This window comes from Astatotilapia calliptera, chromosome 23 (genome assembly GCF_900246225.1).
Source record: "Astatotilapia calliptera chromosome 23, fAstCal1.2, whole genome shotgun sequence".
Taxonomy (NCBI): domain Eukaryota; kingdom Metazoa; phylum Chordata; class Actinopteri; order Cichliformes; family Cichlidae; genus Astatotilapia; species Astatotilapia calliptera.
Window position 1 is genome coordinate 21,684,821 of NC_039323.1, and position 24,107 is coordinate 21,708,927.

Here is a 24,107-nt window from a genome sequence, read left to right on the forward strand (position 1 = left end):
CATCATCTTCTCTTGGTGAACGATGCACAGCAGTACAAACACGAGCAAAAGTCTCAAGTCTATGCTCATTTCTTCAAAACAGTGTTGTGAAAACATAATTTGTTCCATTTCTTTAGTTGAAGCTATGAAAAATGCCAAAGTTTGACATAAAATTGTATTTTATATCCCAGCATGGTGTGTAGTGTGTTCTTAAAAAAATTGAGGAAAATTTGAAGTATCAGGACTAAATAATAATAATAATAATAATAATGATGATGGATTGGATTTATATAGCGTTTTTCAAGGCACCCAAAGCGCTTTACAATACCACTATTCATTCACTCTCACATTCATACACTGGTGGAGGCAAGCTACAGTTGTAGCCACAGCTGCCCTGGCGCAGACTGACAGAAGCGAGGCTGCCATATCGCGCCATCGGCCCCTCTGAATTTACAGTGGGGCAAAAAAGTAAATGGTAAATGGTAAATGGCCTGTATTTATATAGCGCTTTATATTTAGTAAAGCGCTATATATTTAGTCAGCCACCGATTGTGCAAGTTCCTCCACCTAAAATGATGACAGAGGTCAGTAATTTGCACCAGAGGTACACCTCAACTGTGAGAGACAGAATGTGAAAAAAAAAAATCCATGAATTCACATGGTAGGATTTGTAAAGAATTTATTCGTAAATCAGGGTGGAAAATAAGTATTTGGTCAATAACAAAAATACAACTCAATACTTTGTAACATAACCTTTGTTGGCAATAACAGAGGTCAAACGTTTACTATAGGTCTTTACCAGGTTTGCACACACAGTAGCTGGTATTTTGGCCCATTCCTCCATGCAGATCTTCTCGAGAGCAGTGATGTTTTGGGGCTGTCGCCGAGCAACACGGACTTTCAACTCCCGCCACAGATTTTCTATGGGGTTGAGGTCTGGAGACTGGCTAGGCCACTCCAGGACTTTCAAATGCTTCTTACGGAGCCACGCCTTTGTTGCCCGGGCGGTGTGTTTTGGATCATTGTCATGTTGGAAGACCCAGCCTCGTTTCATCTTCAAAGTTCTCACTGATGGAAGGAGGTTTTGGCTCAAAATCTCACGATACATGGCCCCATTCATTCTGTCCCTAACACGGATCAGTCGTCCTGTCCCCTTGGCAGAAAAACAGCCCCATAGCATGATGTTTCCACCCCCATGCTTCACAGTAGGTATGGTGTTCTTGGGATGCAACTCAGTATTCTTCTTCCTCCAAACACGACGAGTTGAGTTTATACCAAAAAGTTCTACTTTGGTTTCATCTGACCACATGACATTCTCCCAATCCTCTGCTGTATCATCCATGTGGCACTGCGGGATTTGATTCCCTGCCGTTGTAGTGTGTTACTGATGGTGACCTTTGTTACTTTGGTCCCAGCTCTCTGCAGGTCATTCACCAGGTCCCCCCGTGTGGTTCTGGGATCTTTGCTCACCGTTCTCATGATCATTTTGACCCCACGGGATGAGATCTTGCGTGGAGCCCCAAATCGAGGGAGATTATCAGTGGTCTTGTATGTCTTCCATTTTCTGATGATTGCTCCCACAGTTGATTTTTTCACACCAAGCTGCTTGCCTATTGTAGATTCACTCTTCCCAGTCTGGTGCAGGTCTACAATACTTTTCCTGGTGTCCTTCGAAAGCTCTTTGGTCTTGGCCATGGCGGAGTTTGGAGTCTGACTGTTTGAGGCTGTGGACAGGTGTCTTTTATACAGATGATGAGTTCAAACAGGTGCCATTCATACAGGTAACGAGTGGGGGACAGAAAAGCTTCTTACAGAAGACGTTACAGGTCTGTGAGAGCCAGAGATTTCCTTGTTTGAGGTGACCAAATACTTATTTTCCACCCTGATTTACGAATAAATTCTTTACAAATCCTACCATGTGGATTCATGGATTTTTTTTTCACATTCTGTCTCTCACAGTTGAAGTGTACCTCTGGTGCAAATTACTGACCTCTGTCATCATTTTAAGTGGGGGAACTTGCACAATCAGTGGCTGACTAAATACTTTTCTGCCCCACTGTATATTCAGTAGCTGAATATAAATTCATGTCCTTAAGAAACAGGAAAGAAACCCAGCAAAGACCTGACACAGGACCTGAGAGATGCCTCCGGACTTTCAGCTGTCTGTCTACAGCCATCTGTGAAACACGGTGGAGGTTCTGTCAGGGCTGCATGTCAGCCAGTGGTGTTGCAGATCTTGTCAAAATTTCTGAATTAATAATTTATCAAAGTACCATCAGATATTGATCCACCGTGCAATATCATCTGGAAAACATGATTGGCAAAAGCTTCATTTTCCAGCACAACAATGATCCCAAACCAAAATGCCAATGCAGTAAAATCATACTTGGATAGAGAATCACACAGTGGAGCACTATCAGTCATGGATCGGCCTCCCTGAGCCCGGACCTCAACATTATTGAAGCAGTGTGGGATCATGTTGACAGAGAACAGAACAAAAGGCAGAAACATCCAAAGAAGAGCTTTGAATGTCCTTCAAGAAGCCTGGAGAACTATTCCTGAAGACGACTTAACGAAATGACAAGAAAGCTGCCTAAGAGAGTTCAGACTGTGCTGAAGAATAAAAGTGGTCACACCAAATATTGACTTTTAGGTTATTACTGTATAAACTCTGTTTTTTCCTTACATGCTGCCACATATTATACACAAGACCTTATATCTTACGCTATTAACTTATACCTAATATGTGATGTTTGGTACTCAAAGCTGTGGGCAAGCTCTGCACCGTCACCACCTCTGTGCTCACATCTCACATCTTCCACAAACAAAAAACCACCATGATACACTTTCCCACTTAAACAGCATGAATTTGAAACAGCAAGTGAAATTTATTTAAATTAAATAAAATCTTGTACATTTCACAGCTATAGGGGCCTACATAGTAAGCAAAATAAAGTCTACTCTTTGTCCATGTGCAGAACTACACCACAGGGTAGCTCCAAAACAGTCTGTCATCATTTGAATATAGGAGAGGGAGTTTACTTGGTGGAAGAAGACGGCCATAGCCAGATCCTACTCCCCAAAAGACTGGATAATGTAAAAAAAAAAGACGGGAAAAAAGGTTATGTGTGGCTTCTGGTAGTGCTTTCATGCTGATTCCTTCCAGCTGTAGACATCCACCTTTAAAATACAACATATTTTTCACCATATCACCATGCTTTAAAGGCAGTTAGCCAAAGTTCCTTGTAATGAACACATAAAGACTGATTTCATTATATTGTAGTGATACTTTACGGTAAATCGTTTGTTCCTCTCCAAAATGAGCACATAAGCTTTTGTAATGAAACTTATCAGCTGCTGATATTAATGCAATCTACTTTGGAAATGTCTCTCAGCATGTGTGGCATCATATCCTGTAGATCTTGCAGTCTGCTCCAATGATAGATGGCTGTCACAGACTTAAGAGAGTACGGCCTGTGCAGTCTTGATGCCAACTAGGTTGTCTGCACTGACAGACCTTCTCATGGCCGATTTACTCAAGTCCTTATACTTGTCCTCACATAGCCTGGAGATAGCCTACAAAAAAGAGAAAGATAAGAACAATAAAAAACAATAATAATCAGAAGAAGTTTCAAACTGTTACGACAGAACAAGCAGAGCAGCCACAGCATAACAAGTTCTACCAACACTTACTTAATCAGTTCAGCAGTCGGAATATATACATTTCCAAACTGCAAAATAAAATCAGCCCTGGAAAATTACTCACCTCGAGTTTTTGGGCCCGCTTGGTACTGAGTGGCTCCAGAGGGAAACTGAGGTTGTTGTCATCAGCCAGTGAGCGCAGGTCAAAGTAGTACTTGGCGTAGACGCTGGCTGGGACATTAATGTTGAACTGGAGCAGCTCCAAAAAGTGACGCTCCATCTCATTCCTGCAAAACAGTTTGGAAAGGTTCACGAGCTTTTATTAAAAAACAAAAGGTCCTTTCCAGGCTGCAGGAACCTTCTGAGGGCTTTCCTATAACTCTTGGAGGTGGTCCCCACTTTCCGTGTGTTTGCACTGTGTGAACTAGAAACTACGCTACTTAAAAAAATTAAAGGAACACTTTGAAAATGCATCAATCTCAATGGGGGGGAAAAGCACGTCTGGATATCTATACTCTTATGCACTGGTATTCAGAAAATAAAATCACAATGCCACTATGATGGAAATTAAAATAATCAACCTACAGAGGGCTAAATTCAAAGTGAAAATGAAACAGGGAGTCAAGTGAACGTGCGGACCAGGCAATGGTATCAATTCCTTTAACCTCCAGGAACTACTTGCATACTCTTGCCACATGAAGCACTGTTGTGCACCAGGAGGAACCCAGTACTCACTGCAACAGCGTAGGGTCTGTCAATGGGTCCAAGGATACCTAATGGTAGTCAGGGTGTTGTTGCCTAGCCTGTAGGGCTCTGTGCGTTCCTCCATGGATATGCCTCCACAGACTATCACTGACCCACTACCAAACCAGTCATGCTGAACAATGTTACAGGCAGCAGAATTTTCTCCACAGCTTCTCCAGACCCTTTCACATCTGTCACGCGTGCTCAGGGGGAACCTGCTCTCGTCTGTGAAAAGCACAGGGCGCCAGTAATGGACCTGCTAATTTCTGGTACTCTATGGCAAATGCTAATCGGGCTTCACAGTGCCGGGCAGAGATCACAGGGCCCACTAGAGGATGTCAGGCCCTCAGGCCACCCTCATTAAGTCTATTTATGATGGTCTGGTCAGAGACACTGACACGAGTGGCATGCTGGAGGTCATTTTGTAGATCTGGCAGTGCTATACAAAAACTACTGTAATACTTACATGTCCTCCACGGTGATATCTTTGAGGATCTGGCAGTAATCGACATTCCACACAGCCTGATCATCCCAGACCTTGGAGGCCAGTAAGATGGCACCAAGAACAATGCGCTTCCAGTTACAAGGACAAATGTCCATCTCAGCATACGTTAACAGCCTTTCCAGATACACCTAAGGCAGAAGGAACCCATCCATTCACACAAGCAGAAAGGGTGATAGTTCTCAATACTTCTTTGCATCATTCAACACTCTCTGCAGTGTGGTGGATGTTTGAACTTACCAGAGTGACGATGGCGCACTCGGCGGTGAGCTGAGCAGAGCTGAAGAGCGTTCTTATGAAGCGGTAGATGAGTTTGTGTTCCGGGTCAACCACAGAGTAGTCATCTGGAACCTTTTCTCGCTGTTGGGCAGAAGGTCATCATCAGCGGTCCACTAATATAGCAAATATCACTGCTTGGTGTAATCAACCACCTCAACTCACCGACAGTGGGTGCTTCTTCTCGTCGAATATATCCAGCGAGCGGTTTGAATCTCTGTAGATGCAACAAGCCACTGTTACGTGATATGTAACTTCTCATGGTTTGAAACTACCATTGCTTATTCACTGGGGTTTCTTGGTGTTAGATATCACAACAGTTATTTATCTTTCGTTGAGTTCTACAAATACTTTGTAGATTACAACCATTGATGTGCATTGATGTTAACAAACATTTTGTTTCCTATATTATTAAGTATCTGACTCACTGATGTCCAAAAAACTAATTTGGCCACCTGCTGTGAAAAAATATTTGCCCCCTTCCTGATTTCTTAGTTTTTTTGTTGTGTATTTGTCACACTTAAATGTTTCAGATAATCAAACAAATTTTAATGTTAAAGATAATAAGTGCATTTAACATCTAGTTTTTACGGTAAATGAAAAAAGTTAATACAAACCTGCCTGGTCCTATGTTAAAAAGGAATTGACCCCTAAACCTAGTAAGTGGTTGTGTCACTCTTGCCAAAAGAATGGGAATCAAGTGTTTCTGAGAACTGTGGAGGAATTTTGCTCCACTTTTCTTTGTACAGTTGTTTAAATTCAGTCACACTGGAGGGTCTTCTAGCATGAACGGCCTGTTTAAGGTTGTGCTAAAGTAGCGCCATCTGATTTAAATCAGCATTTCAATTAAGCCGCTGAAAGCCTTTCTCTTTTTTTTTGACGCATTCACAGGTGGACACGCTGGTGTTTCTGATCATTGTCCTGCTGTATAACCCAAGTGCTCTTGAGCTTCAGGCCATGAACTTGTGGTTGGACATCCACCTTCAGGATTTTCTGCTAGAGAACAGAATTCATGGTTCCATCAATTACAGCAAGTCGTCCTGAAACAGCAAAGCAGCCTTTAGATGTTGTTCTGAGGTTTTTTGTGACCCAAAAGTGAAACTGTCGCTGTGCTCTTGGAGTCATTTGGATAGGCCGGTCACTCCTGGGAGGGTTCACCACTGTTCCGAGTTTTCTTCATTTTTGGATAATGGCTCTCACTGTGGATCCAATCTGTGGATCAAGTGGGGCCAATTACTTTTTTCCACACATGATGAGGACGAAGTAGGCTTGGATAACTTTTTTGCCTTAATAAATAAAGTCATTTAAAAACTGTTTGTTTGTATTTATTCAGGCTATGTTGGTCTATTATTCAAATTAGTTTGATGATCTGTAACATGTAAGTTTGACCAATATGCAAAAAACTAAGAAATCAGAAAAGGGCAAATACTTCTTCACCACATTGTATCTATTCTTTGAGTTGCCACCACCAAGTGCTATGACTCTGGCCATAAAACTCAAAAACCATACTTGACCTAAATTAGGCAAAATTGCATCCTTGGATCACTTCCAAGAACATGACTTTAAGGAAAGTAGCTCCTACTTTCCTTAAAGTCATGTTTTGACAGTTACTATATTTAAAATGCAAATAAATTGCATTTCAAACTGAGATGATGCAAACAGAGAACTCAATTTTCAACCTATTATGTGCAGACATGAGATGAAAAAAACTGTTAATTTTTTTTTTTTTTTAAAAAGCAATCACAACCTCTTTTTTTATTTATTTATTTTTTTTGCAATTCTGACCTGACGCAAGCCACCTTCTGGTTTGTTTGTCAATCAGAGCTAAATTGCCAGGTCTCTCTTGGAAATGAGATTTTTAATCTCAATGAGATTTTTTACCTGGATAAATAAAGGACTAATAAAAATTAAAAATCTCTGGCTCTCATTACCAGTGATGATCTTAAAAAGCTGTACCCATCTGGCACTTAAGTTGATAACCACCTTCTGCATACGTCTGTCATTCATGCATGATGTATTTAGCAGTAAGACAAGGCAAGTAGCATTTCCTATAGGACTTAGATGAAGTAATTAAAAATTAGCCTAAGTACTAAAATCAGTCTTTCTTACAAACTTGATGACTAATGTTTGTAAATATCTAAGTACTGGTTACAACAATGAAGAAAACGTTGCACTACCAAGAGACAATACTTCTGACGTTCCCTACCTGTTTTTTATGTGGTAGTATATGGCCAGTGCAACACTGCAAGAGACAGAAATCAACAAAGAATAAAACACTAGAGCTGGATTTTCCCTTTTACAGCTTTTTATTTTTACTTCTACTTTACAAATAGATATTTAGATCTTTTCAACTGCAGCTATTTGGTGACTTTAAATGTTACCTGCAGTTCAGGACAAACAAACAGAAACATTTTGCAAATAATTAAACAGTAGACTGACAACATGTCAGTAACATAATTGTGTATAACAAGAGGATCTTAAAGGGGACGGAGTTTCTCAGAAGTAAAGATGGGCCAAGGTTTAGTAATCTCAAAAAAGCCTATGTACAAATTGGGGAACAAATTCATGTACAGATGAGGAGACTTTGAATATCTAATAATATTCAGTACATAGTGATATTAAACAATTCACAGAACTGGAAGAAATATCTGTGCACAAAAGACACGGCTAAAAATCAGTGCCCATGATCTTCAGGTGGCACTGCATTAAAAACAGGAGTATCTATCAGTGCCTACTGAATTGGTAGCTTGGACATCTGGAAAAGCATCATCAATGCTGAAACGCATATGAAGGCTTTAGAGCAAGATATGCTGCCGTGCAGAGAGCTTCTTCAAGGAGGTTTTTGCATATTTCAGTAAAACAGTGCTAAACCACATACTGCATGTATTACAAGAGCATGACTTCCTGGTAAAGAAGTCCAGATGCTGAACTTTTCACCAGCTGAAAGCGGCAGCTAGAATCTTATATCAGGACATCATTCCTCTCCCAAATGTCCAGCAAAGCTCTCTTTTTAGTTTCCACACTTTTATTAAAAGAAGATGGGATGCTACACAGCGTTAAACGTGGCCATGATGCTGCCATCAAATTCAAAATAAACATATGATAAGTTTAAAATGTTTTAAAGTGAGTCAAAACTGTGTTTGTGGAATTTGCAAACCATTGAACTCTGTTTTTTATTCACACTTTACACAGCGTCCCAACTTCTTTTGTACTTGCACTTGCAGCAGTACTGAGGTGAGGGCGGTCACTTACCATTTAATAGTGCTCTTGAGATTGGGCTGGCTGACGGTGCTGTCATCGAGGAATATGGTTGAACACGAGCTGTACTTTTTAGAAAGGAGTCCCGGGGACATCTGGCATCGAAAGCATGTTTAGAGACAGAATGGAGGGGAAAACGGGTTATAGAAACACATTCAACCCCAGAGAAATGAGATGTATGACTGAATCATTTCAGCAACAAAAAGACCCACGAAGAACACGCAGAGCCGTAACTTACGTGATTCATGTAGTTGCTTTTCCTTTTCTCGCGGACTGAAATTGGATAAAAAAACAAAATCAAAGAGATGTAGGAGTTTCAGAAGAGAATGGGGTAAAGTATTAAAGCACCAGAGAAATACTGACCATCTGTCTGAGACTTGTTGAGGAATAGAGTGCTTGCTCTGGGGTGGTCGGATGGGTTGGCCTCTTGGGCCAGCTCTGTAGAAGGAAAGTGTTAGAAGTCTTCATATAAGACTACAGTGTTTGTCTAGGAGCTGCCACGCTGCTGCTGATTTAATGCTAAACAGCTCTTAAAGCATGTAAAACATTTAAACTGAATCACTTGCAGTAAACCGGCACCAGGACAGGACAACATCACTGCATGCAATCACATCTCCAAAAATAGCAAACTAATCTCCACACACCATCTGGAAGCTCCCTGTCGCTGATGTGCTGCAGGTATGTCCCAGTGTCCTCGCTCACATCTTCAGTAGTGGTGATGGGACACTCCTCCAGCTCCACCTCTCTCCTGTGGATCTTGGGGCTCTCTCCAGGAGAGATGCAGCAGGACACCGAACCTCCCATCGCTGACCTGCAAAAGTCCTGCAACAGCCAGCACCGCTTTCCATACAATTGAGGAGGGACCACCTGCTAGTCTGGCAATTCTGAAGCTGCAGGAAGGTCTGCAAGATCTTTAAGCCAAACCTTACAAGGGGTTGTTAGGAAAAATACATAAAACACTAGTTTTGCTCTGCCTTGGCGAGATCGGGTTCAATCACAACCTGGAAGTGTTCGGATTATTTGAAAATGTGCGTGTTGTGGACCAGCACAGCCCTTGTGTTTTTGCTGCAAAGTGAACGATCTCGCTTCAGAGCAGAACGGGATCTATGCAAGGACAGCCAAGTAAGTATCTGCGGTATGTGCAGGACGGCTGACATATTCAGGGTGTGTGCGCAACCCACGGATGGCGCACTTTAATATGAACTGCGTGCGTGGGCTGCATGGTTTGGGGCTGAGAATAACCGCTACCAAGTCATTTTACGGAAAACAGTCTAATGAGACGAAGTCAGGCGTTCCTCTGCCTCCCTCCATGGCTAGCCGGCTAACGCTAGCTTCCGCACCTCAATCCACTGCTGGCTCCTCCAGCAGCGTGACTCAATCCATTTTCACTGCGGCTCAAGTCTGTGTCACCGCTGCAGCCCTTTCAGCGACAGTACCGGGCGAATTCACCAGCCGGAAGGGTTTTTAGAGGAAACGGGGAAAGTGAACGGCCAGTGGGTATCAAAGCGGTGGCCGGAGGTGGCGTTCATCTCGTCGCACTAGCGGGACACAAGCTTTAGATGTCAAAGCGACCGTAGCAGGTAAGTTCAGAGGTAATTTCCTGCTTAAGGTTTTCAAAGTAAACGTCCATCAGAATCAGAATCAGAATCAGAATACTTTATTGATCCCTGGGGGAAATTATTTTTTGTTACAGTGCTCCATTTTAAACCAACATTAAGACAAGACAGACAATACGCTAACTAAGAATAGTACAATATATACATATATATACATACATACATACATACATACATACATAAGTCACTTATAAATAAATATTTGGAAAAGAAACATGTGTAGTTGTAGCAGCAAACAGTGTGTTAAGTGGATGCGTTGTCCATGGACCTGTAGCTGCAATAGATGCCATTGGTGGCAGGTTCTTACTAAGAAAATACCCACCACTGTGCAGCCTTTTCATATTCGATGAAAATATGTATTTTTTTTTTTTTTTATTTCTTATGTCTATACTCTCAGCACAGAGTGAGTCTCTTCACGCAGCTCAAAAACCCTTTATTTTCAGTACACCGGAAGCTACATCGCTGCTATGTGTTGCTACCTTTACAGACCTGCGGGTTTTTTCAGACCACGCCCCCTCCTAGCTAAAACACAACCCCGTTAAGAAAATCTTGCAGACACGCCCATCGCAAAGACTTACTCTTTTCCCATTGGTCACTTTTAGCTGGGCAGTTACGTGATTGGCTAAATTTGTTCGTTGACGTCAACACGGGTTGCCGTCTTCAGTTGCCTGAAAGCGAATCGGTCTCTTGCGCTTCAGTATTTATTAAAGAAAACAAGCCAACTATCAACGCTAAAAGTTGGTTCATATACCCTAAGAACATTCTTTAACAAACGAATTAAATAATAGCTATATAATAACTCCAGAAGATGGCGGAAACGAATCAATGAGCCAGCCTAGGGAAAACGTCGAAGAAGAAGGAGGAGCGCACTGCGCATGTGTAAACGAGTGTGGGTTTTATTTATTTCAAACATGGCTCTCGTTCCCTATGTAGAAAACCCATTGCCTGCGCTTTCCAAACTCCACAATTCATCAGCACAGTTTAGGTTTGCCAACCGCGACCTCCGACTCGCTCAGGACTGGAAAAAGCTCGGTGTGGCGGCAGTTGTGTGGGATGCGGTACGTTACAACAGTGCTTAGCTTCAATAATTCCTCCATGTTTCATTAGATTTATACATTACTATTGCATTTGTGTTACTGCCCAGGCGGTGGTCATGTGTATGTACTTGGAGCTGGGAAGAGTGGAGCTAAAGGGGAAGAAAGCAATTGAATTGGGAGCTGGCACTGGTCTGGTGGGCATTGTAGCAGCTCTGCTAGGTGAGTGCATAATTACTAACCACCAAAAACTGGAGGTGGTCGGATCACTCCAAACATCAGTAGTATCAGTACCAATGCTGCTATTGGTATCAGATCGATACTAGCCCAAAAAGGATCAGCACTTTGGTTTCAAACCTTTAAGTTCAGTATGTACACAAAAGAACTGTGTTAAATAATTAATATAAAATAATGAAAAATATACACACATATATAACACATTAAAACAACAGAAGTTGACCCAAGATGCTTTAGAGACAGGCTCATTTGGATTCCTTGTCTCCAAAACTAGTCGTGTGTGATACCAAATAAATACAGGGCTAATGCTGAAGACAGCAATGCTGACACTTTTAACCTGTGGAGGCAGCATATAAAGGTCAGAGCAGTGTCATTATTTATGATAAATTGTCATCAATTAGTAGATTCTGATGACATTTTAATGATCACTAAATCACTGAAATTTTTGCTTTCCACAATAATGAGTTAACACAAAAAACACACCTTTCAGCACTTTGTGTATTTTGAAACTGTGTTTTTTGGAGACCTTGAATTTAAATATGCATGTGTTTAAAACACTGTAGGTCAGCTTCAGTTGTTTAAATGTGCTGCAACAGGCTATATATCACAGAGATGTCACAGTATGTATCGATCCTATTGGGCTAGTATTGAAGGATATTAATACCATCGATATTTAGATTAATCTGCACACCTTTATCCAAAAACTGAAGGTGTTTTTTGTTGTGTTAACTCATTATTGTGGAAAATTAAAATCAAATTGATTTAGTGGTCATTAAAATTTGTTCAGGATTCATCATGACACACTACTCTCCGCTACATAATCTCCCTTCATAGGTTTAAAGTATCCATATTGATATCAGCAATACTGGCCCTGTATTTACTGTGTATCAGATCGATACCAAAATTTGCAGTATCTCATAGCACTATCAAAAACCCTTGAGAGTGTGGCGGGTGAACAAGGAAAGCTGTGATAGTCCTACTCTAACCCTTCCCTAGGTGCCAGAGTGACCATCACTGACAGAGAGCCTGCGCTGGACTTCCTCTCTGCTAACGTGAAAGCAAACCTGCCCCCAGATTCCCAACAATCAGTGGTGGTCTCTGAGTTGACCTGGGGCGAGGGCCTCGAGCGATACCCAGCCAGAGGGTTTGATGTGGTTCTGGGTGCGGATATCATTTACCTGGAGGACACATTTTTGCCTCTGCTGGAAACGCTGGAGCACCTGAGCTCAGACGCCACTGTGGTGTTACTGGCCTGCAAGCTCCGCTATGAGCGAGACACGAACTTCCTAGGCATGCTTAAGCAGCACTTCACCGTCGAAGAAGTCCACTACGACAAACAAAGAGACATACACCTATACAAAGCTTGCAAACTGACACGGAAGAGAGACTTGTGACCATTTGTTCGTTTTAATATATGAAATAAAATGTTTTAAAATCAGATTACCAGAAACACATTTATTAACAGCTGCCAAAAGTGTCATATCTGAATAGCTCTAACGTAATGCACTGTATTATTATACAAGTTGTTGCTGACATTTAGAAATAGTGAATACAAAAAAAATAAACGAGAAGCAACATAAAAAGCATACTATATCATGACTATACATAATACCTAAAGAATACAATATGGCATCCCATTATCACAAAAATATTTTCTTTTAGAACCACCAACACCACCTGATCTTACAGTCATTTCACAAAGTGGGTGCAGTTGAGTTGTATCTGGTGAGCTTTGATGCTCCATTTACAAAAAAAAAGAAGTGATCAAACACATTGATGCAACAACATTTGATTAACTGCAGATGAGTGGTAGATTTACCCAGAAAGCGGTGAAATGCTGAAGGATTGTAAATGCAAAGAAAGTGCACATGCTAGCTCATATTACTATAAACAGAATTAAGAGACGGTGACCGAGGCCTCAGAGGGGCCCGGTATGGCAAATTTCCCCCCTCTGATGTAATTCCATGATTCCAGTGCTTTATCCACTTGTCTCTGAATTCTGCTTAAAAACTCTTTCATTGCATAACAAGTAAGGCTCATTAAGTTTTTGGTTATTGTTCAAAAATAATCCATGAGTCTATGGAGAGAGAGAGAGAAAAAAGAAAAAGGTTTTGCTTACAGTATATAATCTCTGATAAACGTGCAGCAGCTTATTTATCCGTTATTCCCACTTCCTGTACTGTCGAAGGCCTATTTTGCCTTTGTTTGTTTTTACCACCAAAATCTGGTAATTAACAGGACACCATTACGCAATTTTCCACTTAATGTCTCTGAAGTTTTAAAAAAAATGAAGACAAAAAGTCCCCCCCCCCCCAACTTCACTGCTGCCCAACTTTTACCATCTCCTCACTGTGCTGCAGTTAACATGAAAAAAACATTTTACAACTAAATGGTTAGTTTTTTGTTCACGTTGTATAAAAGCAAAAATATACTTGGGTAAAACAAAGAAAAAAGAAACATGGCATTGTAGAAGCACAATCTAATTCAGAACAAACCAAAACACACATCTTAAAAGATAAAAACGTCCAAGACACAGGCCACCTATAAGTATAAGCATTAATAAGTAACAGATGTTAATTCGAGAGTTACAGATAGAAATGTTTCACGTGAAGTTATACTCTCCGAAAGGGAAAAGAAAAGAAAAAAGTTCCATCATCATCATCATTATCGGTGGTGCTTGCGGTCAGTTCCCCCATTGCTGGTGATGTTGCCCGGGTAGTCCGGGCACCAGTGACTGGAATGCTTCCCTTCGGTGGTGTCCTTGGCGATAACAGCTAGTTTCCCTGCTCTGTCACCTTGCCACGCAGACCCTGTTTAAGTTGCAGTCTCCTCCACGTTCACTGTGAGCACCGCCTGATCCTTTTAATGGGGGAAAACTGGTGGTTGATTTCAAATTGCTCAAATGGGATGGGGGTTTTAAATTGCCCAAATGGGACAAGGTTTCAATTTACCAAAGTGGGATGGGGCTTTTGTTTTGTTTTTTTTTATACCTGGTGAGTCACGTTCACACATTTTTCAGCAGTTTTTAAAAAGAAAGCAGAAGAGTAGAAAAGAGGAGGGCGCATCCAGATGCATGGCTCTGTGCTGAGTCTCTGTACACAAGTGCTGGGGATCACCTGTCAAGCCACCGGCAGGTGTATTCTACTCTGATTTGTGGCAGTACAAGTCTTTGAGGGCTTTCAGTTCCTCGATGAGGGTTTTGTTCTGGTTTTCCAGCACGGCCACGCGGTTCTCCAGACACTTCACGTACTCTTTCTTCTTCCGACGGCACTCGCGGGCTGCCTCCCTGTGAGACAAGAGGATGCGGGTACATGAAGCTCACATCAGCTTGACACCTACAGAAGCAATTGAGTACGAGTTACTAATTAACCTCGCCATACCTGTTTTTCATCAGTCGGACCTCCCGTTTGCGTGTGACTTCCTCAGTGGCTCCTGATCCGCTGATTGTGGGTGGAGTTGCCATGACCACCCCAGGAGTGATGGTGCTGGTGGGGGCTGTGCGGATTTGATAGGCCTGGACATCACCAGAAGCAGCTGGTGAACAAAGATAGACAAACAGTCAGTGCTTCATTCAGCAAAGCTTTACAAATAGTGTAGGTTTTGTGGAACTTCACTTCTAAACACTGTGGAAACCATTTTCCCACCTTGCACGACCACCTGGTTACTGGGCACGAGGATCTGCTGCCCATCACTGGTCTGAGCATACTGCAGGATGGTGGCACCAGGCTGGGCTGCAGCAGTGTTGGCCATGGTGAACGTCTGCAGGCCATCCGTGCCATTATTGGCCAGCTGAATGGCTCCACCCTGGGTAATGGCAACTGCAGAAGGATAAAATTGTGCATTAGGACTTTTAACCAATTGCTTTCTGTGTTGTTCTCCTCCATCCAATACTGTAAACATTACTGGATATGGGGCTCCACACAAACTGTCATATCACAAATACTGTTTTTGTAGGAGGAAAAGAAGGAAAATACTGGACTTAACATCATTCATTCACAATATCCACAGGTTTTCTAAACTGCATTAAGTCTGTACAGGTCAAGGATAATCTTAACACTGGTCTTTAATGTTGGAAACATTAGACAGGGTCTGAATCGGGGCCTGGAGCCTGGGGCTCACTCGGGCCACTTCGGAGGTGGGGTGCCCCCGGCCTCTCGGCCTGGGGCTCGGTCACTCAGGCACAGCTGGCTGCCGGCGGAGCTCACGGGCGCGTCACTGCAACCCCCCCTGGCTTCTGCTCCGCGGCTGCTGAGTGAGCCCTCATCTGGGACTCTCCTCAGCTCTTTCTGGGACAGTGGCGCGGCTGCCCCTCTGTTGGTCTTCCTTGGTCTCTTGTGTTCTGGAGGCCTCTGGATGTCTGGAGTTTTGATCTCCTCCATACCTGCTTCATGCCCTGGAGGACGGGGCTGTGGCCCCCCCCACACCCTCTAGCAGATCATTACATGAAGGAACCTTTTAAAAAAACAAGCGCGTCCATGCTCACAGGTGTACACACGGGTGATCACACCCACAAACTACACCCTTTTTGGCTCCTACCTCAAAGCACACTGTGTTCTGTTGATCTTATGTGCTGCACAATAATGTTTAACATTTAGTATTTACTGTCATATTCCCATATATCATTGTGATGTTGTTTATTCTATTACTCTTGTTCTCTTCTGCTTGTTTTCTTTTTTCTTTCTCAACAGGTGATCGATATATGCATTTTCTTTTTTTCCCCTGCCCGTTCTGTTGGTTTTTGTTTTTTGCCCTTCTCCCCCGTCCCTCTTCTCAGCTGTTTTTCTTTCCCTCTTTCTTTCTCCCCTTCTTTCCCCCAGTCAAGTCTGTCCCGTATTCAGCAAGTAAAAATAAATTAAACAAAAGGTGAATCAAATGGACCATTACGGCAAGGCTGGGATGGTCAATTTGGTAAAGTAAATCCGTTGGGCATCTTTCTTCGCCTTTAGACAACAATTCTGATGGCAAAAGAGCCAAACGGGACAGGCAAAAAAAAAATTAAATAAATAAATAAACAGGGTCTGAATCAAAGCATCAAATGTGGCCTTTTTCTGATTGGCAATCCCTGAAAAACAGGTTTGGGATTACTTGTTTAACATGATCATCCACCACTGTAACAGCATGTAGAAAAAGCATAATAGGTTCCCTGTCTGCTTAATCTGGTCATTTGATTTAGTGAATTTAAATAGTCTCATTGCACGACAGCAGAAGTAGAATGCTCGATTACGTTAACACCTACTTATTTTTAACAAAAACCACCAGCTATCTGTGTCTCAAAGTACTTACTGTACTGGCCACTGCTGGTCTGATAGATGGGAGTGGGCATGGTGACCGTGGTGATAGCAGGGGCTGAGTCATCTTCTGATTTCTCTTCCTCAATTCGAGGCACTGCCGGAGCATCTGATGATAAGTCATTCAAGATCTTTCTGTAAGAGGAACATTTGCAGAAAAATCTTAGCAACCTTTTATTTTCTCCTCGTTTCATATCTGCAAATAGTCTATTTATAGCTGATAAAAATGAAAGAGTGTCAGTCATTGTCTTCTAAGCTTTGAACACGTCATACAGACACAAAATGGAAGCAGTACAGATTAAGGAGATGCTGTTTGCATCTGCAGTTTCTCAGCGTGTCACACAGACCTGTAGGAAGGCCGCCTGGACAGAATCTCTCTCCTCTTCTGAGAATCTGTCACGCTGTCGACAGATTCCTGAGAGTCCTCGCTCTCAGCGACAGTCGAAATCTGTAAGGAAATCATCTCAAATTCAATTTGAATTCATTTACAAACTTCAAAGCCATCATGTTCAGCTCATATCCCCTACTTGCAAGATTAAGTTTCCCCTCTCCTCTTACCTGTACCGTCTGCACCTGTGGGGACTGAATGACCGAAGGCTGAGCGGCTTGGATCACACCGTGCACTTGGACTGTTTGACCATTGGGTAACTGGACAAGAGTGACTGTGGGACTACTGGAGGACACCTGGGCTGCTGCTATGGATGCCTGAAAATATAAAACACATTGTATAACCACACATGTGCATAGTTACAAACAGCCCACAGCAACTGGTATTATTTTACTCTTGGGTAACCTCAATCTCAATCCCATCTCAAATCCACATGGGCCTTCTGCTCGACCTTCTTAGATCTATATAAACAATTCGTGGTGCTAAGTTTGGATATGTAAGATACCAAATACTTTCCAAGATATATACATATTTTAAAAATGGTCCATTGACCCACTTCAGGTATGTTTTTTCACACCCTGAAATCTGAGGTCGTGTTTAAACATGAATATCTCAAGGACCACTAAAGAGAAAAGCTTTAAATTTTCACTTTCTTGAATCATGAATGAGGATACGTAATTTGGTACAGCAGATACAGCCTAGTATTGTGACGGTTTGCATGGTGATAATACATCAATTAGGGCTGCACGATTAATCGTTAGAAAATCGCGATCTCAATTCATACTTATGTGCGATCTCATTTCCAAATGACAACGATTTAAAAAAAAAAAAAAAAAAAAAAAAAAGACGACGGCGATTGTACCGCATTTTGATCCGGGACGTACTCTGCATGAAAACAAGCGCTCACTCTTCCTGCTCAACAAATGACAAGGGCGGAGCCTTATACCACGTGATACAGAAGCTGTGCCGTGTGATGCTAAAATTAGCAGGGAAAAAACAACGGAGAGCACGTCAGGGATGACGAGAAAGTGACAGGAGTAAATCCGTCCCGGTCAACCACCCAAACACCAATAACGGGAACCTTATACAGCGCTTCCCTATACACGTCGAACTCCCGCAGGCACAAAGAAATTACGGAGGCTATCACTTATCACCTGACCAAAGATATGGCTCCCATCAACACTGTGCAAAACCAGGGATTTAGGAAAATGATCAACACCCTAGACCAAGCCTATTCAAATGGCGGCCCGCGGGCCAAATGCGGCCCAGAAGCAACCTGCGAGTGGCCCTGCCTGTGGTCCTGGCAGAAACACAGAGAAAACGCAAAAAATTAATTCATTAATCAATTTTAAAAAAATTAAAAATTCCTACAGTGTAGTGTAGACTGTGAATGCAACACTCCTAGTAGCCTAGCAATATTTAACCCACAATGCACCGTGATGTAAACATATTAAACAATCATCGTAATATATGATGCGACAACAGCATGTCTTTCTCACTCCAAAAGCGCAAAATTGACAATGAAAACTGTCGGTTTAACCCTGCCTGGACTGACAAATACTTATTCATTTTACCGAGTTTAATAATCTTACAACCGGAGTTGTACTACCATGGTGAGGGTCCTGTACAGCCCAAGAGATTATCAAAATGTTTTTAGTTATTATTATTTCAAATGTGCAAAAAATAGTTTAGTTATAGCTCCCTTTTTTTAAATGGACCTATTGGTGTGCATTTGTGAGCGGTCACCAGATTTACAGGAGAAAAGGAATAAAAAAAAAAAATACTTGTTTTTCAATACAGTTGTGTGGGTTTGAAATTGATCATGATCTGCTGCTTACTGGCTTCAAAAAAAAAAAAAAAAAAATCTGGCCCAGATAAATTCCTCGGTTTGAAAATCTGGCCCAACTAACTTCGTAGTTGAATAGCCATGCCCTAGACAAATGCTACACTGTGCCGTCCCGCAACTATTTTTTCTATTGTTGCACTACCTGCTCTATACACGCAGTGTCGAGCAATGGTTGAGATGGAATTTCAAGCAGTACAACATTTTGCGGCAACAACAAAACGTGAGACATTTGTTGTTTTTATGTTTATTTATTGTTTTTATGTTCAGTTTCAACTGTTGCGAAGTTGATGTGCAGTTAATAAGTGCAATAAATATTTATATTGGAAAAGAAAATCGTGAGAGAATCGTGATCTCAATTCTAAGCCAAAAAAATTTTGATTCTCATTTTATGCAAAATCGTGCAGCCCTAACATCAATACAGGGACACCAAATATCAATATTTTATTTAATTAATTAAAATAGTTGGAGAACACTACGAGCTACCGTAGGCTCATCTCATGCATGATCCTGAGATAAAGCTAGCCGAGCAAACTTACATTTAATCAGCATTTCAGAATTTCTGACTTTGTAGACAGCAACACACTTATCTCAGTTAACTGTTGTATTATCAGAAAGACTGACCACATTCACTTACAGACAGATAACAGACTGATAATTTTATCTTACTGGATAATACAGATATTTACAAAGTTTCAACTTTGACGGCATAATTTCCAGTCACAATCACAGTATTTGTTATTGCAATGCTCAGCATAACTGCATAAACTGCTACAATATCATATCATGGGGTCTTTGCTGAATCTCACCTGTAGTATTTGATATACAAGCCAAAATCTCACAGCACAAAACTTTGAAACGTAGCATTTTCACGCAAACTGAAAATGGTCGAGCATTAAAACTTAAATTCATACTCCTTGCACTAGTTCTGCACTCTCTGCATGAGAATAAAAAGTACTACCTGTGCCAAGGTGATCTGCTGGGCCTCAGACTCCGAAACAGCCGTTTCACCACTTTGCTGTGTGTCTGCAGCCGCTTCCATGGTCATTTAAAATCTGGCTGATGGAGGGAAAACAAAAGTGAGAAACGGCTTATTTGTGAATGCAACAGCATGCTGGGAACACCAGACTCATTCAAAAACTTGCTCGGTCTTAAAGGAGGGTGTGGCTTAGCTTAACATGCTAGCATATAGCTCATTTTCAACTGTTTCCTTTTTAGCCGAAATTATTTTAAAAATGACGCAAGACGGAACGTTATACTTATGGCTCAACAACATTAACGCGAACTGAAATGAGCCGCTTGTTTATCCAGGCTCACGCTTGCAGTTAACGCCGGAGGCTAAAGCTAAGGCTAGTGTTACCAAGTTAAGAGTTAGCGTGCTAGCTCTCAGGCAGAATGAGCTCCAATGAGCATGCTAACATGCTAACGGGAGTGCAACACAAACTTCACATTTATCGTGTCTCAATTTCGGCTCTTTAATTTCAAATCCTGTCGCTTTTTAAGGCTTTGCTGAAAGGAGAAACTTGTAGTCCAAACAAGTCTGCACTAGCAATTTCCATTAGGTTGCTAGCTGTGGGTTTTTATGGAGGGAAATGTCTGCATTGTATGCTTTTTTTTGCAACTAGGAGACACCACTTTCACTAACTAGTTAATTCACTGATGTTGCTTTTTTTAAATTAATATTAAACACTGGTTTCAGGTGACGTGGTTGTAACTTTAAGTGGCTAGCTGCTTCTGTGACTTATTTCTAGAGAAGTTTGATTAAAAAAAAGATCCAAGCCCACTCCCACATTAATACCTATGTCTGCTGTGTTGCGAGCCTTGCAGAGACTGACTCATTTTGTGAGCCTCTGCAACACCGCCGCCATGATCTCTTTGTTGGCTCTGTGCGGATATTTTGGCGCAAATAACCTCTCTGGGCAGCCATCTATCTGTTTAGCAAACATCGGATGCGTATCCTCTTACCAACACGGACTCGCTTCGTCACTCCCGGGTCTACGGAGCTCCACTTTTATTCAGACCGACACGTAAGAGACCGCGTCAGGCTACACCTCCGTCGCGTCACCGAGAACAACAACACGGAGAGGAGGACGAGGGAGACGACGACAACGAAAAATCAGCTTCTCCGGAAGGACTCGAGTGGACACGGCGAGGGGCGGAAGTTTACGGAAACTACCGAAGGACACGGGAGGGGGTAGGAAGCCACGGAGATTGACGAGGAAAACGGCTGCCTGAACTTGTCCGAGCATGCGCAGTGTTTTCCGTTCATGAATTTGCGACTGGCTTAATAGAAAAAGGTTGGAGAGATGATTAAAATGCATAAAATGGAATACGTAGGACAACATATATAGCAATGTGAATATTATTAATCCCATTTTGTATACAAGGGCAGTCATTTGGTTTGCGCTGCCTGCTAGCATCTTGAACACTGCTGTTATGTGCTGCATTGTCTCAGGGGCATCTTTGCACAGCATGAACCTGGGGTCTTGCCTAGTGTGGTTGACCGCAGCCTCTATGGATGTTGTGCTGAGAGCTTGTTCCTGTGCTGCCATGTTCAGTGCCTCTTTGCTCTCTTTCAAACCAGCTTTGTCCACCCGTTGGTATGATTTCTTGATATTGGACAAATCTTCTGTCTCTCTATGAATGCTGTTGAATGCTCCGGATGCATTCATCTGAGTATGTGTGTTAGATAGAAAGCACTTGGATGTGAATGGGTAGTGAGACATGCTCAGTTAGAGCGAAAAAGGGACTTTACAATGCACCCTAAAGGGAGCAGCACAATGACGCATGTGTTCAGTGGAAGTTTGAAAAGGTGATAGACCAAACCAATCAATTTCTTTTTATTTTTAGTTCTTCTTTTTATTAAATTAAATGTCTCTTTACTTTTAAATTTGTTTTATTTTCTATTCATTTGATTATAAAATTCAATGTTCGTTTTAATTTATAAAACATGGATACATTTACAGTTTACTGACTGCATTTCTCTTGCAGTGCACACGGTGGCAGCAAAATCCTTCTTAATTTCTTTTCCAGCTCCACCTTCAGCATCAACGCTGCTCCCATAATGTTATGTTTGGCCACGTTTCCTTTTATTGTTGCTCAATATGATTAGTTATCTGTGAATTTGATTAGCGCTAACAGTGGTTTCAGCTTCGTACCACCAAACAGCAGTTTGATTTTAATGAGAAAACTCTGCTTTGTCGTACCCGCTTTACTTATTATACTTATTTACAACCGCCCTCATTCGCATCACATTTGCTTCTCCTTGGTCGTTGACTCCTGCCATAAAATGTACTCATTAACTCTGTCACTTTGAGCGCAGGGACGGGAGCTGTTGTGAAACGGGTTCAAAGCTGTGGCAGGTGGTCAAAATCCTGTGGGGGAAATGAGACTTCAGACCAATTTATGGCTATAATCTCTATGTGCGAGGTCATTTCGGAGGCCTTTTAATACGCACAAGCACACACACACACAGATGTCAAACATACGCATCTTCACCTATTGAGTGATTGACTACGCCACTGGTGTAAACATATGCACTGCTGACCAAACCAATCTCCTGTCCTTTGCCATAAAATCAGCCCGAATAGAAGCTGCCAGCGAAAACCTTCCAAGCACCAGTAATGAACCAGCAGTCACCTATTCATTATTAAAACCTCTCATAGCAAATGTAATAAATATTTGTCACAAAGCGGCCTTTTTTATCTGATCCAGAGTCCCCGTTAAGGACTTGATTGGACATTGATTTCCCTTGATAATGACCACCACCATAGGATAGCCTTAGCAAACCGTAATTAGCCTGCATCAGCAGGTAGGCTTCATTAGTTATCAATGAATGTACACTGGGCTTTGCAAGCTGTGCATCTTTAGGATTGTGTGTAGTGTTTCTGAGAAAATGAGTCTCTTTATATGCCTGTGATTGTTTTGCATTTGCAGAAACAGATGACACGCACACACACAGCGCACCGAGAGAACATGAAATCAAGCATGTGCACGACAGTTTGAATATTTCCAAGATTTTTTTTTTTTATCACAGTTTGCTTGTTTGCATCATTCTTTCTGACACATGTATTAGTCACATTACTGAATGTTGCTACAGACAGGGAGAAAAACTGAATTATTTAATGATGGTGATTAGTTGCTTGACTAATTATTTAGCAGGGAATCTGTTACTCTTTACTTTATTTCCCTTCATATCTGTATCCTTGTCGTTACAATGGTGGATGCCATTAAAGGTCTATTAGGCATGGACAAATTGGACTGCTTGGTCCGGCAAATATTTAATCAGCCAATTGCTCATCAGCAACTCAACCTGCTAAGTTTCATACTGAGCATCAGCATAGAGAAGAAAGGAGATTTAAGGGACTTTGTTGGAGCATTTCAGAAACTGCTGATTTACTGGGAATTTTCCACACAACCAATCTTTAGGATTTATAGAGAATGGATCAAATAGGAGAAAATATCCAGTGAGCAGCAGTTCTCTCGGTGATAATGCCTTGTTGATGTCAGTGGTCCTAGGAGAATAACCAGAGTGCTTTGAGCTGATAGGAAGGCAACAGTGACTCAAATGACCACTCGTTACAACCAAGGTATGCAGAAGAGCACAACAAAATATGTCAGATGTTGAAAGAAACAGACTAGAGTGTCACACCTGTAAACTAAGAACAACAAACCGAGGCTAAAATTGACATGGGTTCACCAGAATCAGACTGGACAGGAAAAACACCCCCTGCTTTGAAGAGACTCAACATTCAGATGGTACGGTCAGAATTTGGTGTAAAGAACATGAAAGCACAAATCCATCTTGCTGGGTGGCGATTTAATAGTGTGGGGGATATTTTCTTGTCACACTTTGGGCTCCTTAGCATCAACTGAGCATCATCACCTGAGTATTGTTGTTGACCATGTCCATCACACAGTGTATCCCCACAGTGATAATCTTCTGATGGCTGCTTCCAGCAGGATAACACACCATGTCACCAAGGTCTGATCATCTCAAGCTAGTTTCTTGAACATGTTAATGAGTTCTCTGTACTCAAATGGCCTCCACAGTCACCGGATATCAATCCAATAGGGCACCTTTGGGATGTAGTGGAACAAAAATCTCTGAGGAATTTTTCCAGCATCTTGTTCAATTTATGGCAAGAAGAGTTAAGGGAGACTCCAACCAGGTACTAGATATGATATGTGAGTGTATGTAGGAACTCTAGCTGTCAAAAATCTTAGCAGAGGATGGTTTCGATCCATCGACCTCTGGGTTATGGGCCCAGCACGCTTCCGCTGCGCCACTCTGCTGAAAG

General features: G+C 41.9%; 3 protein-coding genes and 1 non-coding gene across 5 annotated transcripts; 1 reads left to right on the forward strand and 3 right to left on the reverse strand.

Moving 5' to 3' along the window:
- Window positions 1-2,846: 2,846 nt before the first annotated feature.
- Window positions 2,847-10,065, reverse strand: LOC113016672 (cyclin-Y-like protein 1). The gene is made up of 10 exons (XM_026159674.1): window positions 9,046-10,065; window positions 8,765-8,839; window positions 8,640-8,674; window positions 8,396-8,496; window positions 7,350-7,385; window positions 5,309-5,360; window positions 5,108-5,227; window positions 4,832-4,998; window positions 3,746-3,908; window positions 2,847-3,555 (listed from the first exon to the last, which is right to left on the reverse strand). The coding sequence occupies exons 1-10, from the start codon at window positions 9,203-9,205 to the stop codon at window positions 3,439-3,441; spliced, it is 1,026 nt and encodes a 341-aa protein (XP_026015459.1). The 5' UTR covers window positions 9,206-10,065; the 3' UTR covers window positions 2,847-3,438.
- Window positions 10,066-10,632: 567 nt separating this feature from the next.
- mettl21a (methyltransferase 21A, HSPA lysine) lies at window positions 10,633-12,726 on the forward strand. The gene is made up of 3 exons (XM_026159208.1): window positions 10,633-11,075; window positions 11,162-11,273; window positions 12,285-12,726. Exons 1-3 carry the CDS (start codon window positions 10,893-10,895, stop codon window positions 12,680-12,682), a joined length of 693 nt encoding a protein of 230 aa, XP_026014993.1. The 5' UTR covers window positions 10,633-10,892; the 3' UTR covers window positions 12,683-12,726.
- LOC113016393 (cyclic AMP-responsive element-binding protein 1-like) lies at window positions 12,724-21,168 on the reverse strand. 2 transcript variants are annotated; one of them, XM_026159206.1, is made up of 8 exons: window positions 20,773-21,168; window positions 19,769-19,866; window positions 17,135-17,281; window positions 16,924-17,024; window positions 16,572-16,711; window positions 14,933-15,106; window positions 14,669-14,822; window positions 12,724-14,574 (listed from the first exon to the last, which is right to left on the reverse strand). In XM_026159206.1, the coding sequence occupies exons 2-8, from the start codon at window positions 19,853-19,855 to the stop codon at window positions 14,430-14,432; spliced, it is 948 nt and encodes a 315-aa protein (XP_026014991.1). In that variant the 5' UTR covers window positions 19,856-19,866; window positions 20,773-21,168; the 3' UTR covers window positions 12,724-14,429. The 2 variants fall into 2 exon arrangements, with proteins under 2 accessions (XP_026014991.1, XP_026014992.1); XM_026159207.1 differs by lacking the exon at window positions 20,773-21,168 and adding an exon at window positions 20,606-20,766.
- Window positions 21,169-24,030: 2,862 nt separating this feature from the next.
- On the reverse strand, window positions 24,031-24,102 carry trnam-cau (transfer RNA methionine (anticodon CAU)). Its single transcript has one exon. It is a non-coding gene; the product is annotated as a tRNA-Met (tRNA).
- Between the last annotated feature and the right edge of the window lie 5 nt (window positions 24,103-24,107).

Coding starts and splice junctions, on each gene's coding strand:
- LOC113016672 (XM_026159674.1), bottom strand. CDS start 9,205: ATGGGAGGTTCGGTGTCCTGCTGCATCTCTCCTGGAGAGAGCCCCAAG. Junction 8,840..9,045: donor CGACAGGGAGCTTCCAGATG/GTGTGTGGAGAT, acceptor TTCCTTCTACAG/AGCTGGCCCAAGAGGCCAAC. Junction 4,999..5,107: donor AGTGCGCCATCGTCACTCTG/GTAAGTTCAAAC, acceptor CTTCTGCCTTAG/GTGTATCTGGAAAGGCTGTT.
- mettl21a (XM_026159208.1), top strand. CDS start 10,893: ATGTGTAAACGAGTGTGGGTTTTATTTATTTCAAACATGGCTCTCGTT. Junction 11,076..11,161: donor CGGCAGTTGTGTGGGATGCG/GTACGTTACAAC, acceptor GTTACTGCCCAG/GCGGTGGTCATGTGTATGTA. Junction 11,274..12,284: donor CATTGTAGCAGCTCTGCTAG/GTGAGTGCATAA, acceptor ACCCTTCCCTAG/GTGCCAGAGTGACCATCACT.
- LOC113016393 (XM_026159206.1), bottom strand. CDS start 19,855: ATGACCATGGAAGCGGCTGCAGACACACAGCAAAGTGGTGAAACGGCT. Junction 17,025..17,134: donor CACAGGTGCAGACGGTACAG/GTAAGAGGAGAG, acceptor ATTTCCTTACAG/ATTTCGACTGTCGCTGAGAG. Junction 14,823..14,932: donor TAACCAGGTGGTCGTGCAAG/GTGGGAAAATGG, acceptor TTTGTTCACCAG/CTGCTTCTGGTGATGTCCAG.